Source organism: Hypomesus nipponensis, chromosome 20 (assembly GCF_054491055.1).
Source record: "Hypomesus nipponensis isolate SF chromosome 20, ASM5449105v1, whole genome shotgun sequence".
Lineage (NCBI taxonomy): Eukaryota > Metazoa > Chordata > Actinopteri > Osmeriformes > Osmeridae > Hypomesus > Hypomesus nipponensis.
Genome location: NC_140380.1, coordinates 7,239,871 through 7,254,252, shown reverse-complemented (window position 1 = coordinate 7,254,252; position 14,382 = coordinate 7,239,871). Strand labels below are relative to the sequence as shown.

Genomic DNA, 14,382 nt, shown 5'->3' with positions numbered 1-14,382 from the left:
GTTCAGACATACACTACTTCCTTATGCCAGATAAACAATGAGAAGTACATAGAAACAACACTTTCGACCTTAAACACACCCACAATAAGGGAAACCCCTCTCATTTTAGATCCTTCCTGACCTAGCTGCCTGGTTCCAGGCATGCGTCTATTAGTGAACCATAAAAAAATTAATGGTTTCACAAAAGCTAAACTACAAGGCCTCACACATCACAATGGATTGTGTCATGTACTGTAAACTAAACACATATTCCCCATGTGTAACATCAGGTCTAAAATGATTTAAAAAAAAATATTCACTTGGTCATGACTGTGGCTTTTATTATAAACAGTCAAGAAAACAAAACATAGCAATGGACAGACGAAACCAACGATGAAATGTAATTTGCCTTTCAGCCTACTACGGTACCTGGATAACCACCCATGGAGAGCAGCTCCCACCAGCTGCTGCACACCAGGAAACCCCCTACCACAAGGTTGTAAGATTTAACACAAAAAAAAGTTTGACTGGCCCTGTATAGTGGTCCAAGCCCTCCCCTGGGCCATTTACCCCTCGTACCCAAAATAACACTTTAAGACAAGAGTCTGAGACAAGCAACACAATCGACTTGGAACCGCTTTACTAGGCCATTTCATTAACAATGCAAATGCTTGAGTTATGATTTGTGAAGAGAAAACAGAGCATTAAAGAAAACATTAAATTTGACATACAAACCCATATCACTAGTAAAATTCAAATTAATCTTAAATACCAATACAATGTGCCTATAAATATATACAAAAAGTACACGTTTAGACACTGTTTATACAGGTTAATTAGTCCATTGTCGGAGTGGGGGGGTGGGGGGGGGAGGGGTGTCCCCCTGTTTTCCAGGCTGGTGCAGTATCAGGGGGCTTGTGTGTCCTTGTCCTTCACAGCACCAGGTCACTCCAAGCCCAAAATGTAGTTGATGCCTTGCACAAGTCCAATGATGACCGGTTGCCATGCGACAAGGTAGCGTAGCCAGTCCAGAAGTTGACCATACATGACATGTGGCCTCTCCCAGCTAGGACTGGATTAAGGAGGCGATAACCATTAGTCATCAAAACTGACTCCTCTATAATCACTTGCTATGAACAAGGAGTCACACTACAGAGAGAATATATATTTTAATTTGTACTTTTTTCTATTCTAACCATCGGCCTATTGACTCAAATCAGCATGGGAGATATTCTATAAATAAATAATTTGTGTGTACATGTTCATGTGTCGAGGTAGGATTCCAAGAGGTATGGTTGGAAAAATGTTTGGTCATTGTGGTTGGAACTGACGGGAAGTATCTCAATCTCAAAAAGGAACAGGAACTTTGCTGACCAATAATCATTCTTCACGAGTAAATGATGAGCTGTCTACAATATTTACAGGATCAACCTCAAGTTTAACGTGTGTCAGTGGCATTGTGTGTCAGGGTACTTCCTACACGTGACATGGATGTGAAATGTAGAAGGTTCCAGTCTACTCTGGACAGAACGTCCAAACGTCCCTTAGCCTCTGTGAGGTGTTTCCTAATAATGACTAACAAAGGAAGGTCATAAGGGTTAACTACCAGACTGACTAAAATAGAAAGAGAGAGAAAACCTACGTTTTTGGGAAGCGTACCAACAGCATTTCCAAAAACCAATGTAACATCGAGACTAGGGGGACTATTTCTAATTAATTCGGCTGAAAGTGACGCATACTGGACAGATGCATGTTTCAGGGGGATTTGAGACCAACAGCACTCCTTGTACTCGCTGTAAATTATATGACTGTTGCTTGCTTTCCTACAGGTACACTCTTGCACTTTTTGAGGTTCATGTTGTTTAATTTGTAACTAACTGCATGCTTTCATGTCTCTTCGTACTGGCACTTATTTGCTTTTCACAATGTATGCTTCATGTTTTGGCTACCCGCAATGTTTGGGGCTATCCCGTTGTTTGTGATCGTTGACCTATGCTCTTTTGTAAAACTCTCTCTTGGAAGTCGCTTTGGATGAAAGCGTCTGCTAAATGAATAAATGTAAATGTAACAGAGGCAAGGATACGGGTTACTGAACATCCTCTTGAGGTCCACCTTCTCCTTGCAGTACGGACAGGTCTGTTTCTTTCCGACGATGCACCATCCTCGTATGCAGAACTCATGAAAACTGAGGGCAGGGGATTAAGGCACAAGACCAAGGGGAGCCAGTGGTGGACAATTTACATTGTCTGACAAAAAAAAAGATGCCTCATTAAAATGACTATACACACAATCCCATTCTGTCGTCACCACATACAAAAATAAGCCATGATTCAGAGTTCAACAAGGTCATCACCATGAAACATTCACTGCGTCACACATCAGTAATGACGTTTTTGTTGTCTTTTTTTTTGAGAGAGAGAAACAGGAAGTGATGTGAATAGCACCGCAAGTCACCATGGTAACCAATCGCAAACTTCTTATTTTGGCCTTAAATCAATTTTTCTCCATAAAAGGATACACATGGTTGCAAGATAGTCTGTAGGTGTTCTCGATGATTCCCTCTTCGCTAACATTGACAAGGATGGGCTGGCCACACACAGCACAGATGCTGTCTGAGAGGTGTTTGGTGGGCATGCCCGAAGCACTGTAGTACTGAAAAGGACGAGAAAAAAAACCTGTTTGTGACCACTCACAAGGCGATTGAACACGATTCTGATTCTGACAAAAACAAACCACATGGTTAAAACTTGGCAGCACTCTTGCCGTGAGAAAGCAGTAGTGGAAACGTTGACGTGACAACGTGTTCTTATACTCACTCCGACTGTCGAGGCCATGAAGTCTGCACACATTTCTGCAAAGTCCCTGCCCAGCACCCCATAGTACAGACCGTAGAACAGTAAAGAAACGCCAAAGTCCATGGCATCTTCTGGCTTTATTCTGGGAGGGGGGGGGGGGGGGGACACAAAAACATATCAGCATTAATCAGTCAAAAGCTCTCAAACAATAACTTCTCAATAACAAGCTCAGATGGATTGGGACTTACCTAAATATCAAGTTGAGACCAAAAAGTGTAAACATGACGACGGTGTAGCCAACTATCCCGGTGGCGTAGCTGATCTTGTACAGGAGAAGGAACCACTTGTAGACAAGCCTGTGAGCGTGACGACAAGAGCATAGACGTTTCAGCTTCGAGGGAACGGTCAGGGTGCAAGCCTCCACAATGCAGACTGTGCGAGTGACGTGTGGGTGCAACTACTGTGGTCGGGGAGCTGGAAAGTGTGTTTTTGAGCAGTAACAGAGAAGGTTTTGTGCGCCGAGTATTAGCACTCTTGTTTAAAATTAATCATGTTCAACAACAGGAGCAAAACCCCCAGTGAATGCCCAGGAATGGGGAACGGATCCATCTCCCCCTGTACCTGGGAGTGGTGCAGTCCAAGGGCTTGCGTGTGGCACGGAAGGAAACGAAGGCCGTGACCACAGAGAAGACGAACCACGTTACCAGGAACCTCCACCAATGCAGTTTGGTGGTGAAGTAGAGAGGGACCACCCACATCTGGAACAGGGTCACCAGCTACGAAAGCAAACACGAGAGGTTCATCCTTTGGGCACTTGGTTTTCACAATGTATGCCTCGTGTTTTGGCCGCTCGCAATGTTTGGGGCTATCTCGTTGTTATGATCAGTGACCTATGCGCTTTTGTAAAGCTCTCTCATGGAAGTCGCTTTGGATAAAAGCGTCTGCTAAATGCGTAAATGTAAGACGTGTTTAAAGTTGTGACTTCGGACAACATCCGAGGAAGGAAGACCGCGCTATGTCGGTTGGGTATCATTTTGTACATTTAGACATTTAGTCATTTAACAGACGCTCTTATCCAGAGCGACTTACAGTAAGTACAGGGACATTCCCCCCGAGGCAAGTAGGGAGAAGTGCCTTGCCCAAGGACACAACGTCATTTGGCACAGCCAGGAATCCAACTGGCAACCTTTTGATTACTAGGCCAATTCCCTAACCGCTCAGCCACCTGACTCCCATGTTTGTATATGTGTGTTACAGGTGAAGGCATGGTGTTTAACATGCAGTGTGTGGAGGGGTTATCCATCTTACGTTGTAGGACTTGGGGTGCCTCTGTTTCCATTGGACAAGGACCAGCTGGGCGACAACCAGGGTGACAATCAGAATCAGCACCATCTCTGCATGCATGGCCTCGTGCCCTTTGTGTTTGGCGTGCATCCTCTCATGGTCAATCCTATGGACACAAACATGAGATGGTTAGCACGTCTCGGAGAACGACTTCATTATGCCACTCAACTTACAGAGTTACTGATTCATTCCAAATGAATGAACTGTGTAACTAACCTCCACTTCTCCTCTGTTGAAAGCTGGGACAAGTCAATCTGTCATGGAGATAATGAACAAAGTATTATTAAGGGTGCCAACATCTGAGGATGTATTCATGAGAAAAGGAACCATGGAAAGCAAGCTAATTTGTTTATGGAATACTCTATTGTTAGTGATTGGAATCTGCACGAGATATTTGCCCTTTGGATCATAACGCAGAATCTGATTAGGAATGTGGCCTTTGACTCTTCTGCCAAATCACGTCGGTTATATGATATACCTAAATATATTTCCGCACAAGAGTCCATATTAAAAGTTACCTATCTGATGTGAAATTATTTGAAAGAAACAGACGTTAATTTGGTGGCCAGTTTAATTAGTTAAATACACCTGTTTAGTATTCTATGCTTGCATGCTGGCTACAACGGATGGATTACAATATAGCTAGTAGATGGCAAGCTAGAAGCTGCATGACAGCATTTTTGTGTTTGTCGACCACACGGCAGTTGTTGAACCACAGTTCTTTCAGGCATAGTGCAATTCAAACTGCACTCCATAACCAAAATCTACTCCCAGTCCAGAAATGCCGAAAACAAATCAATGGTGGCAAGCTTAGTAGCTAAGCTACCCCCTTCCGCCTGTGATGGTGATGACATGTACTAGTTAGCTATCTATAGCCTAGCTTAGCTAGCTAGCTAACCAGCAAGAAAGGGGTATTTAATTCGTGCTTGCAGCATCGTGGACGTATCCCCTTTCTTACAACTACCACCTTTTAGGGCGTCAACATTTGGGACTGTGACATCCTAACCTGATTTGGTTCATCGTGATGTCCCAGTCCATGATCGTGTTCTACACCATCAACCTCCACCTCAAACACCCCGGCCATCTTCGGGGAGTAGGGAGTGCTTATTCCGGGTTGAGGAAGTGTGTTCCAATCAAAACGCTGCAAGAGAGTTCTTGTTCCTAATGTCAACATGTAGTAAATGGTACACTCGTTTTGGTGTCCGGCAATAGCCGTTTGTTTATCCAGTGGACGTAAATGAGTGTTGATTTCTCCACCACAACATTGTCCGAATGATGCTCGTGTCTTAAACCTTATAGCGAACCTCGAACGAATGGCACCATTGCATTTAATTTATTAGCATACGTAATACATATTTAAATGTAGCCGGCAACTGAGCGAAGAGTCACAGTACGCATATCGAGCGTACCTACAGATTAACATGCGATTTGTGTCGGCATTGGCGGGTAAAATTAAACACAACTAGGAAGTAGGCATGTTGTTTGAGAGGATACAGGTATAGTTTGATTTTATGTAACTATCAAGACATGGCTCCGGTCAAAATAAAGCACGTCGTTTCTTTCACTTCACAGGTAAACATGTCATCATAATTGTGCATCTAATCAAACACTTTCTCATTGCACAGCCTGTACATGGCACTTCCTTGGGATTTTTGAAGGGTCCGCTATTAGTCTGATCTAGCTGTCTCGATTAGAAGTTTCAGACTATTGCTATTTTCCTTTCATTGCAGGACCCCAAAAGTACAGTTGGCAACCTGTTTGATGAGGATGCAGGTACCCGATCTTGGCTTTGTAACCCGCACGACCGCAGTGGGGTCCTAAAAGCAGAGTTGCAATTGGAGCATACCACTTGTATTGGATATATTGATTTGGGTGAGTCTTTGGATAATAATGTGCTTTTAGCAGTTTTACGAAATCTAGATTGAAATCAATCATGTTGAATATGAAGAACGTTAGTGCGCTACTGCAACTGCTTTTCCTCTTTCAAGGGAACTGTGGATCCGCGTTCATCCAGATTGATGTAGGGCGCTCGTCTTGGCCGCCGGACCACCCATACACCACCCTCTTACCAACCACAACCTTAATGAGCCCTGCGGAGTCACGGCAGGGCACCGTCAGGACGGGAGTGCGAATGTTCAAGAATGGTGCAAAATAGATACTAAGCCTACATGTCCCTTTTATTAGCCTATACCTCATGCATGGGATAGTCACATACAATTGGTTCAAAGCAATGGCTAGCATTCTAAAGAGTGCACTGTACTTAGATACACAGTGTGTGCACACAAACATATCTGTCCTCTCTCAGGGGACTTCTTGTTGGAGGGTGCCGAGGACAGCTGGGACAGAGTGAGAGTCACCTGCTCTCAGCCCTTCAACCGACGTTCCCAGTTCGGCCTGTCCTTTCTCCGTATCCGAAGTGCCCAGGGGGAAAACGACTGTGTTTCCACTCAGCAGGTTAGCTAAGAGAACTGGATGTTGGACTGAGTGGTGGAATAGCGGAGTGCTACTTTGGTATCCTAGGTTGATGTTCTCAGTGTCTCTGTCAATTCAGAAAGCACTGGAAGGACACTCACCAGGTGTAGGAGAGTGGCTCTCCAGCCCGGCAGTCCAGAGAACCTTCTTTCGGGAAAAGAGTCGGTAAGACATCTCACAGGTCGTACAACCGTTTTTTTTTGGGACTAGCTAAACTTAAATAGACCACTGACTTGGTCCAATGTTGGATCAATTGTGTCTATATAATGTATGACGTTAGAGGGGTTTGTTTCCAGCAAAGACATTCCGATGGCTTCCGTCGGTTTGAGTCGGACGGCACGCATGGTACTTTCAGCTGCCTCCCGCCACCCTGCACCAAAGTCTCTATCCAACACACCCTCTAGTCCTCCAAACACATGTGCCTCTCCCAAGACTGCCACATCTACACCTTCCACTGCAGAAGAAGACGTACTGACCAGTAATATACATCCGCACACAGGTAGAGTTACATGTATTTATCCATCGGTCAATCTGTTTTTAGTGGTCAATACGCACACGTGCTTAGTGTTTCATAAATACCTTTCAGCTTCGAAGGCGTGTTTAATCTCAGCTCTCAGCCCAAAGGACAATAATAATCTCAGACAACCAAAGAGAAAAAAAAACTCCAACACAAGGTATACTATGATAATGTCAAGAGTTCTGCCGTGGAACTTCTGTTGAATTTACGAAATTGCATAACATTTATGCGGTCAGAAACAATAGGCCCTATAGTATGCCCTCCATGTTTAGGCTATTCTTAATACTTCTCCAATCTCTGTCTAGACGTGATCAGCTAAATAAGACTCCCTGTAAGAAACAGAGAGAACCTCAGAGCAGGTCTCTCTCGCCAGTCTCTACAGCCAGGTTCCCTCATCACCCCTCTCCTGCTGGAGATATAGAGACCACTTGCCCTATATGTGGAGGTAAGAATTTGTTGGCGTAATGAGTCCATCTTTGATAACATGTATGATCAGTCTTCAATTAAATAGTATATGTTCTTTTCTGTCTGTCTCTCTTCCACAGGGATTTTCACGGCTGAATACCTGCCTCTCCATGCCTCTTCCTGTCAGGGGGCAGACGCAGTGCACCCTGGGATTGTGAGTTCTCTCCCCCGGTCCCCTGACCCTCCCTCTAGCCCGGAGGAGGACGTGTTTCCTTGCCCTCTCTGCTCCTTCAGATTCCCTGCCTCTCGCATCCAGCTGCATGCCAGCACCTGTGGAGAATTGAGCCCCTTCATTTGGCTGGACTGAGCTAATATAAATTGGCTACATATGTCTTAATAAATTCTTAATTACTCTTTCGATACAAAGTATATGTTGTAACGGAGACTTTTATATTTCTGTAACCGAAGCTTGTTAAGAGAACCTTGTTTTTGCTCGTACATGTTTACGATTTACATGTTGTCTATTAATGATTACACACTAAAATTGTATGTATAGTTACTGCTGTGATGTTTGAATGGGATGAAAGCACAACTAACAATTTATAATAAAATGTTAATGGATGTTGACTGTTACTTGTTGTTCCTCTGAGAGCCTCCATCCCTCTTTTCGCTCCTCAGGGAAATGGTAATGGCTGCAACCTGTTACCAGTTGTCTCTTTAGCACCACGACACAGTCTTAAAGAAGAAGGGGGGGGGGGGCACTGTTCGTCCTGGTGTGGGGAGGAGCACAACCCTCACTTGCGTCTAACCAGGCGTGAGACACCCTGAAACCTTCTTGTTTTTTAATTGGCCCTGTCCCATGGGGTCAAAGATGTGTTATTTGGTTTGTGAGGAGCAATTTCATGCCTTACAGTCAGTTGAGAGCACATGACTGCAGTGTTCAGTCTGTTTTCAGCACACACCAAAACCAGCTTTTCCCTCTGCAACCCTCATCCATCCTCAATCGTTCATATACTTGGACTGCCAGATAGAATGGGAGGTCGTCAACTGATTTAAGGACAACTACTTTGTTTTCTGTTATCAGTATCGGTACTGCCTGACCATAGAAAATATGGAAAACCTCACGGTAAGATCTTTCTGAATGTTTACTAGAGAGAAATGTCAAACGGATGTTACGGTAGTACATTTAGCAAAAACAAAAGTTTTACTTACTTTATATCAGTAGATTTTATCATCTGATATTCCAAAGTGGCTGTACTTGTAAGTTCAAATGCTTTTATGTAAAAAGCTTATTCATTGTAACAACATTGAGGTCTCTAGAGTACATTGGTTGTCTTGTCAACAAAAGGCCCAATGTTAGGACCTCTGGAGAGCTTGCAGCTTCAGCTTTGTTATCCTTTTTAGGAAAATGGCTAAATCAGAATAAATCCTGCGTGTAATTGGTATACAAAGGGCCACACAAAAAGAACTTAATAAACAACACACATTACAATGGAGGGAGGGATTCTTATCAAATCATCATTGAATTGTTATCTATGTATCATATTTCTATTACATTTCAATGCTATATTCAATCTTTAAAAAGAGGGGGTTTGCCTGTGTCTTTGGCATTGGTTTAAAAAACAAATTGATCGCATACAGTAGCTGTCGTTGTTCTTCCCTGTGGTTTTAGCCGGAGCAATGGCGCGAGATCGTCAACAAGAAAATGCGCTTTCCTCCGGAGCTCATCGTCGCCATCCATGAGGGAAACATAGCCATGGTGTCCAGCCTGCTGAAGACGGGCGACGGCATCATCCGCCAGCTGGATGACTCGGAGGACCGTCTGTGGAGAGAAGCCCTGAACCTCTCCATCCGCCTGGGGAACGAAGACGCCATGGACACCCTCCTCCAGGGCATCAAGTTCGACTTCCGCCAGATCCACGAGGCGCTGCTGGTCGCCGTGGACACCAACCAGCCGCGCGTGGTGAAGCGCCTGCTGGATCGACTGGACCAGGAGAAGGGCAACAAGATGGACGTGCGCTCCTTCTCCCTGGCCATATTCGACCACTCCATCGACGACTCCCAGTTTGCCCCTGGGGTGACCCCTCTGACCCTGGCCTGCCAGAAGGACATGTACGAGATAGTCACCATGCTCACCCAGAAGGGCCACGTCATCCCGTGGCCCCACAAGATCTCCTGCGCCTGCCTGGAGTGCCGCAACGGCCGCCAGTACGATCTCCTCAAGTTCTCCCTGTCTCGCATCAACACCTATCGCGGCATCGCCAGCCGCGCCTACTTGTCCATCACCTCCGAAGACGCCATGCTTAACGCCTTCAGCCTCAGCAAGGAGCTCCGCAAGCTCTCCAAGAAGGAGCCTGAGTTCAAGGTCAGACCCGGCGATAGGGCAGCACACAGCGCACTCTGTCTCTCTGTTGTGTGTCTAGCCGTCGACCGGGGGATAGAGGTTGACTGAGTTCTCTCTCCGCAGCCTCAGTATCTGGGCCTGGAGGAACTCTGCCAGGAGTTTGCGGTGGAGCTGCTGGGAATGTGCCGGAACCAAAGCGAGGTCACCACCATCCTGAACAGCTGCGGAGACGAGAGCCAGGACGCTCTGGACCAGCAGGCTTTCGAGGAAGGGATCCCCAATCTGTCGCGCCTCCGGCTCGCTGTCAACTTCAACCAGAAACAGGTGCCGGCCTCCTTTTAATGTGTCTTCGAGTGCCACGGTTAGAAAACGATGACCCCCCCCCCCCATCTCTCTCTCTCTTACTCACTCTCCGTGTGTGTGTGTGTGTAGTTTGTGGCCCACCCGATTTGCCAACAGGTGTTGTCGTCGATCTGGTGTGGAAACCTGTCAGGGTGGAGAGGCAGCAGAACAGCCTGGAAGCTGCTGGTGTCTCTGGGGATCTTCATCACCATGCCCTTCCTCTCCCTCCTCTACTGGATCGCACCCAAGTCAAAGGTAACCTCGTCTAAAAGACCATGAGACACCATTTCCTGTTTCACCGCCATATCTCTCTTTACCTTTGACACTGTATTAATTTAATTGATCAAACACTTTTGTCCCGTGAGATCCCAGGTGAGATTCCCCAGCTTCTAAACACAGTTTCTACCTCACACGGTTATGTGTCCCAGGTGGGCAAGACTCTGAGGATACCGGTGATCAAGTTCCTGCTTCACTCGGCCTCCTACATGTGGTTCCTTATCACCTTGCTCGGGGAGTCTATCATGATGGAGATGTCTCGCGAAAGCTTCGCCTCGCGCGAGCAGAATATGTTGCATACCTCCTTCCACATGGTATGGGTTGTCGGTGGGTCAGCTTTCACTCGAGTGTGTGATTTAAAGTCTCATTTACAGTAAACTTGTCTTGTAAAATGTTCAAGTGGAAATCCAGATATATATGTACGTACCGTTGTTGAAATTTTAAATCGGGTTGAAACCCCCCCTCCCCCCCCCCCCACACACACAAATAAGCTTTCACCTCCACTGTCTCCTATAGGTTTTTTCTGGTATGAATGTAAAGAAGTGTGGATTGAAGGCCTACGTAGCTATTTCCTGGACTGGTGGAACTGCCTGGACATGATGGTGCTCAGCATGTACCTAGCCTCCTTTGCCCTCCGCGTCGTGGTCATGCTTAAGGGCCACCTGGTGTGCCAGCCACCAGATGCCTCAGAGGAGTGTGTCTACTTCACCCAGACGAGTAAGAGCCGTCATCCGACCAGAGCTTTGTGGTAGATGTGATGCGAATTTACGTCTGTGTCAGTTGCTAATCGTGCTAAAACAGCCCATGTTTTTTTTTGTCCGGCGCCGTCCTGCAGTGCGTGACAGCTGGCACCAGGAAGACCCTCAGCTCATCGCCGAGGTGCTGTTTGCCGTGACCAGCATGCTTAGCTTCACCCGCCTGGCATACATCCTACCAGCCCAGGAGTCCCTGGGAACCATGCAGATCTCCATAGGGAAGATGATCGATGATATGATGAGGTCAGAGACATGCATTGCAAACAAGGACTATAATCTGTGGTTCTCTGGTGTGGTTCTGTACCCTCATATGTCAAAGGGGGAAAGGGGGGGGGCTGTGAATTCTTGCTCATTCACAAGTAAAAAGAATGATTGTTCTCTCTCCCTAGGTTCATGTTCATATTGATGATCATCGGAACAGCCTTTCTCTGCGGGATCAATAACATCTACGTCCCTTATGTCATTTCCCCTCATCTGGGAAGGTCAGAACATCGATGTATTTCCTGTTTCGGCAACAACATCCCCTGTCACCCATTCTAGCACTGCTGATCTCAGGCAACTCTACTCTCCAGGTTTAACGAGACCTTCCACTTCCTGTTCTGGACCATGTTCGGGGTGGCCAACCAGGAATACGTGGACATGCCAGATTACGTGTTGGCGGAGTTTGTAGGCAGGGTCCTCTACGGCATCTTCACCCTCATCATTGTGATCGTGTTGCTCAACATGCTCATCGCCATGATCACCAACTCCTTCCAGAAGATCGAGGTGAGACCTCCAGGGGCCACGCTCGCAGGGCACACTCCAGCGGCCCCACACTAGGACTCACCGCTGGCTGTTTTATCCTTCCCAGGATGACGCGGACGTGGAGTGGAAGTTTGCCAGGTCCAAGCTGTACCTCAGTTACTTCCGAGAAGGCCTCACCATGCCTGTTCCCTTCAACATCATCCCTTCCCCTAAAGCATTCTTTTACCTCATACGGTAGGTTTTCATTGTCGCATAAACGGCCTAGAAACGTCCTCTAGAAAGCAGGCTATGGACGGTCAGTTTAACCTTACGCCTCCTGTTATTCTGTGTTCTTACTCAAGGGGTCTCTTCAGGCGAATTTGCTGCTGCTGTACCATGAACTCAGCAAAGGAATATCCCCCTATCATGTCTCTAGTAAGTGTCCTTTTCATTGCTGCTAAAGCAAAATGCCAAACTGCTGCTATACAATTGCTTTCTGGTACATAGCAGCACCTGGCCCAGTTTATGTGAGAAGGAGAATGACTGTATCCCTGTTTTCAGTCTGATGGGAAGAGTATGGCTGGGGAAGCTTCCGAGGAGAACAAGATCCCTTATCGGCAGCAGGTGATCAGGGCTTTGGTGCAACGCTACATTGAGTCAGCTCGTCGTGAGTTTGAGGAGACCAAGCGGAAAGGTATGATGCCCGTAAAACAAACTCTACCCCTCCCACTAAACCCACAGAACCTGAGGCCTGTTTTGGTTAAAGGTCGTCTGAGAGGAAGTTGACCTTTAAAAACTCTGCCATCGTTATACAATTTCCTCCTACATCTATTTAAATGGCAAATAAATATAGTTCTGCAGTGTCATTGTGACGTGTGAAATCCCTCTTCCTCAGACGTGGGCAACAGGATCACAGAGCTCAACAAAGTGGTGGGCAGGCTGCACGGCGAGATGAAGCACATCCAGAAGGTTCTGGTGGACTCGGGACAGTCGGTGGGGGTCGTCTCGGAGAACGAGGGCTCCTCCATCCTGGGAAAATACATCTTGGGGGCCAAGAACAACTTCAGGGGCTTCAACGACCAACCGGTGGAGAAGCACCTGGCTCTGAACGTGACGGAGCCCAGCAAGAAAGGGGTGGAGGAGGAGGTGGAGGAGGGTGTGGGAGCGGGAGAACAAGAGGTGCAGAACGTAGACGTGGAGGTCGAACGGGAAACAGATCGAGGAACCAAGCGGGAGGGGGACGTAGACGTGGTGGAAATGGAGGAAGGGAGAGCTAGCGGCGGGTTGGCGTGGGGGAGCGTCGGCGATGTGAATGTGGTAAGTGAGGAAAACACGCGGCGTGACGTTGATGAGGAGAGGAGGACAGAAAAGAAAAAGGCCAGTGAGAATACGGACGTCTTTCGGGGTGAGGAAGAGGAAGAGGAAAGCATAGAGGACACAGTGACTGCTGAGGTTGTAGAAACACTAAATGGGGATCGTACAGGAAGCCAGCCAGGAAGAAGTATTAACGATGGGAACGGGAAGATGTCGGATGGGAAAGAGCTAGAGAGCACGTTCAAAGTGGTCGAACTGAAAGAGAGGCGAGTGGGTCGAATCAATGTGGAGGAGAGGTGGTCGAAGGGTAAAAAAGCGGAGGATGATACAAGCGAGAGGGCAGAGGTTGCGGGGAATAGGAGAGCTGGGGGGAAGACCTTTGCGGAGAAAAAACTTCCGTCCCCGACGGTTAGTAGCAGCTCACATGATACTGGCTTTGGCTCGCAGGAAGGGGAGGGGTCCATTGATGGAAAACTAGAGGCCCTAGCCTCAGCACCATAGTTCATATAACATGTTCAAGTCTTCATGACTTTGGTGACCATGAGGAAGTTGATTTACTATATCTGCAGCATTCGTTCTTGCAGTAGAGTAGGTGCAGTGTGAGGCTAGCGATAGCGGAGTGATGGTGTGATTTTGTCAAATACTAATTTGCACTGTTTACTGAGGAATGTTGTAATGATTTAATCTGCTCCAAGACTAAGATAGCAAGGTGGGCTTGCTTAAATAATACTCGTTTCAGACTCAACTCATCACCAATTAATGAATAAGTACATTGTCGATAATAAAAAAAAATGGAATCAATGGCAATGAAGTGGATGGAATTGGATGACAAGTGCAATTTAAATAAACATTTCAAACAAATAGTCGAACATGTAATGGAATTGCTTCTGTGTATCTATTCAATAACCTGCTTGCAAAATGTGAAATGAATCACAGTTGATTCTCCACAGCTGCTTAAGTTATCATGCCTCTAATCAGGCTGGGTAACCTTGTGTTGCTATGTGCAGGTCTCAGCTTGCAAAACACTTGCTGCTCCCTCGAGGTTGCCAGAGCAACTCATTAAATCCTCACTTGAAGCGTCACATTCCCCCCCTCGTCTCAAGACTGCACACCTGA

The 14,382-nt window shown here is 46.5% G+C and overlaps 3 protein-coding genes across 3 annotated transcripts; 2 read left to right on the top strand and 1 right to left on the bottom strand.

Moving 5' to 3' along the window:
• Nucleotides 1-299: 299 nt before the first annotated feature.
• Nucleotides 300-5,276, bottom strand: rnf121 (ring finger protein 121). Its single transcript, XM_084684226.1, has 9 exons — nt 5,125-5,276; nt 4,335-4,372; nt 4,083-4,224; nt 3,396-3,550; nt 3,023-3,130; nt 2,796-2,916; nt 2,498-2,631; nt 2,063-2,164; nt 300-1,045 (listed from the first exon to the last, which is right to left on the bottom strand). The coding sequence occupies exons 1-9, from the start codon at nt 5,200-5,202 to the stop codon at nt 925-927; spliced, it is 999 nt and encodes a 332-aa protein (XP_084540352.1). The 5' UTR covers nt 5,203-5,276; the 3' UTR covers nt 300-924.
• Nucleotides 5,277-5,410: 134 nt separating this feature from the next.
• On the top strand, nt 5,411-8,134 carry xndc1n (XRCC1 N-terminal domain containing 1, N-terminal like). Its single transcript, XM_084684224.1, has 9 exons — nt 5,411-5,690; nt 5,849-5,990; nt 6,107-6,262; nt 6,424-6,572; nt 6,670-6,755; nt 6,887-7,089; nt 7,177-7,264; nt 7,413-7,552; nt 7,653-8,134. The coding sequence occupies exons 1-9, from the start codon at nt 5,646-5,648 to the stop codon at nt 7,877-7,879; spliced, it is 1,236 nt and encodes a 411-aa protein (XP_084540350.1). The 5' UTR covers nt 5,411-5,645; the 3' UTR covers nt 7,880-8,134.
• A 489-nt stretch (nt 8,135-8,623) lies between these two features.
• On the top strand, nt 8,624-14,001 carry trpc2b (transient receptor potential cation channel subfamily C member 2b). Its single transcript, XM_084683452.1, has 13 exons — nt 8,624-8,638; nt 9,185-9,877; nt 9,980-10,180; nt 10,289-10,453; nt 10,627-10,801; nt 10,991-11,191; nt 11,310-11,472; nt 11,619-11,711; nt 11,802-11,994; nt 12,080-12,207; nt 12,315-12,387; nt 12,514-12,646; nt 12,848-14,001. Exons 1-13 carry the CDS (start codon nt 8,624-8,626, stop codon nt 13,765-13,767), a joined length of 3,153 nt encoding a protein of 1,050 aa, XP_084539578.1. The 3' UTR covers nt 13,768-14,001.
• Nucleotides 14,002-14,382: the final 381 nt, after the last annotated feature.

What these genes read in the sequence shown, in the direction of transcription:
- trpc2b (XM_084683452.1), top strand. An exon ending in AGAAGGAGCCTGAGTTCAAG is followed by an intron (nt 9,878 to 9,979) that starts GTCAGACCCGGC and finishes CTCTCTCCGCAG; the next exon opens with CCTCAGTATCTGGGCCTGGA. An exon ending in TCAACTTCAACCAGAAACAG is followed by an intron (nt 10,181 to 10,288) that starts GTGCCGGCCTCC and finishes GTGTGTGTGTAG; the next exon opens with TTTGTGGCCCACCCGATTTG.
- xndc1n (XM_084684224.1), top strand. Translation starts at nt 5,646, where the DNA reads ATGGCTCCGGTCAAAATAAAGCACGTCGTTTCTTTCACTTCACAG. An exon ending in TCGTTTCTTTCACTTCACAG is followed by an intron (nt 5,691 to 5,848) that starts GTAAACATGTCA and finishes CTTTCATTGCAG; the next exon opens with GACCCCAAAAGTACAGTTGG. An exon ending in TATTGGATATATTGATTTGG is followed by an intron (nt 5,991 to 6,106) that starts GTGAGTCTTTGG and finishes TCCTCTTTCAAG; the next exon opens with GGAACTGTGGATCCGCGTTC.
- rnf121 (XM_084684226.1), bottom strand. Translation starts at nt 5,202, where the DNA reads ATGGCCGGGGTGTTTGAGGTGGAGGTTGATGGTGTAGAACACGATCAT. An exon ending in TCATGGCCTCGACAGTCGGA is followed by an intron (nt 2,632 to 2,795) that starts GTGAGTATAAGA and finishes CGTCCTTTTCAG; the next exon opens with TACTACAGTGCTTCGGGCAT. An exon ending in AAGAGGATGTTCAGTAACCC is followed by an intron (nt 1,046 to 2,062) that starts GTATCCTTGCCT and finishes ATCCAGTCCTAG; the next exon opens with CTGGGAGAGGCCACATGTCA.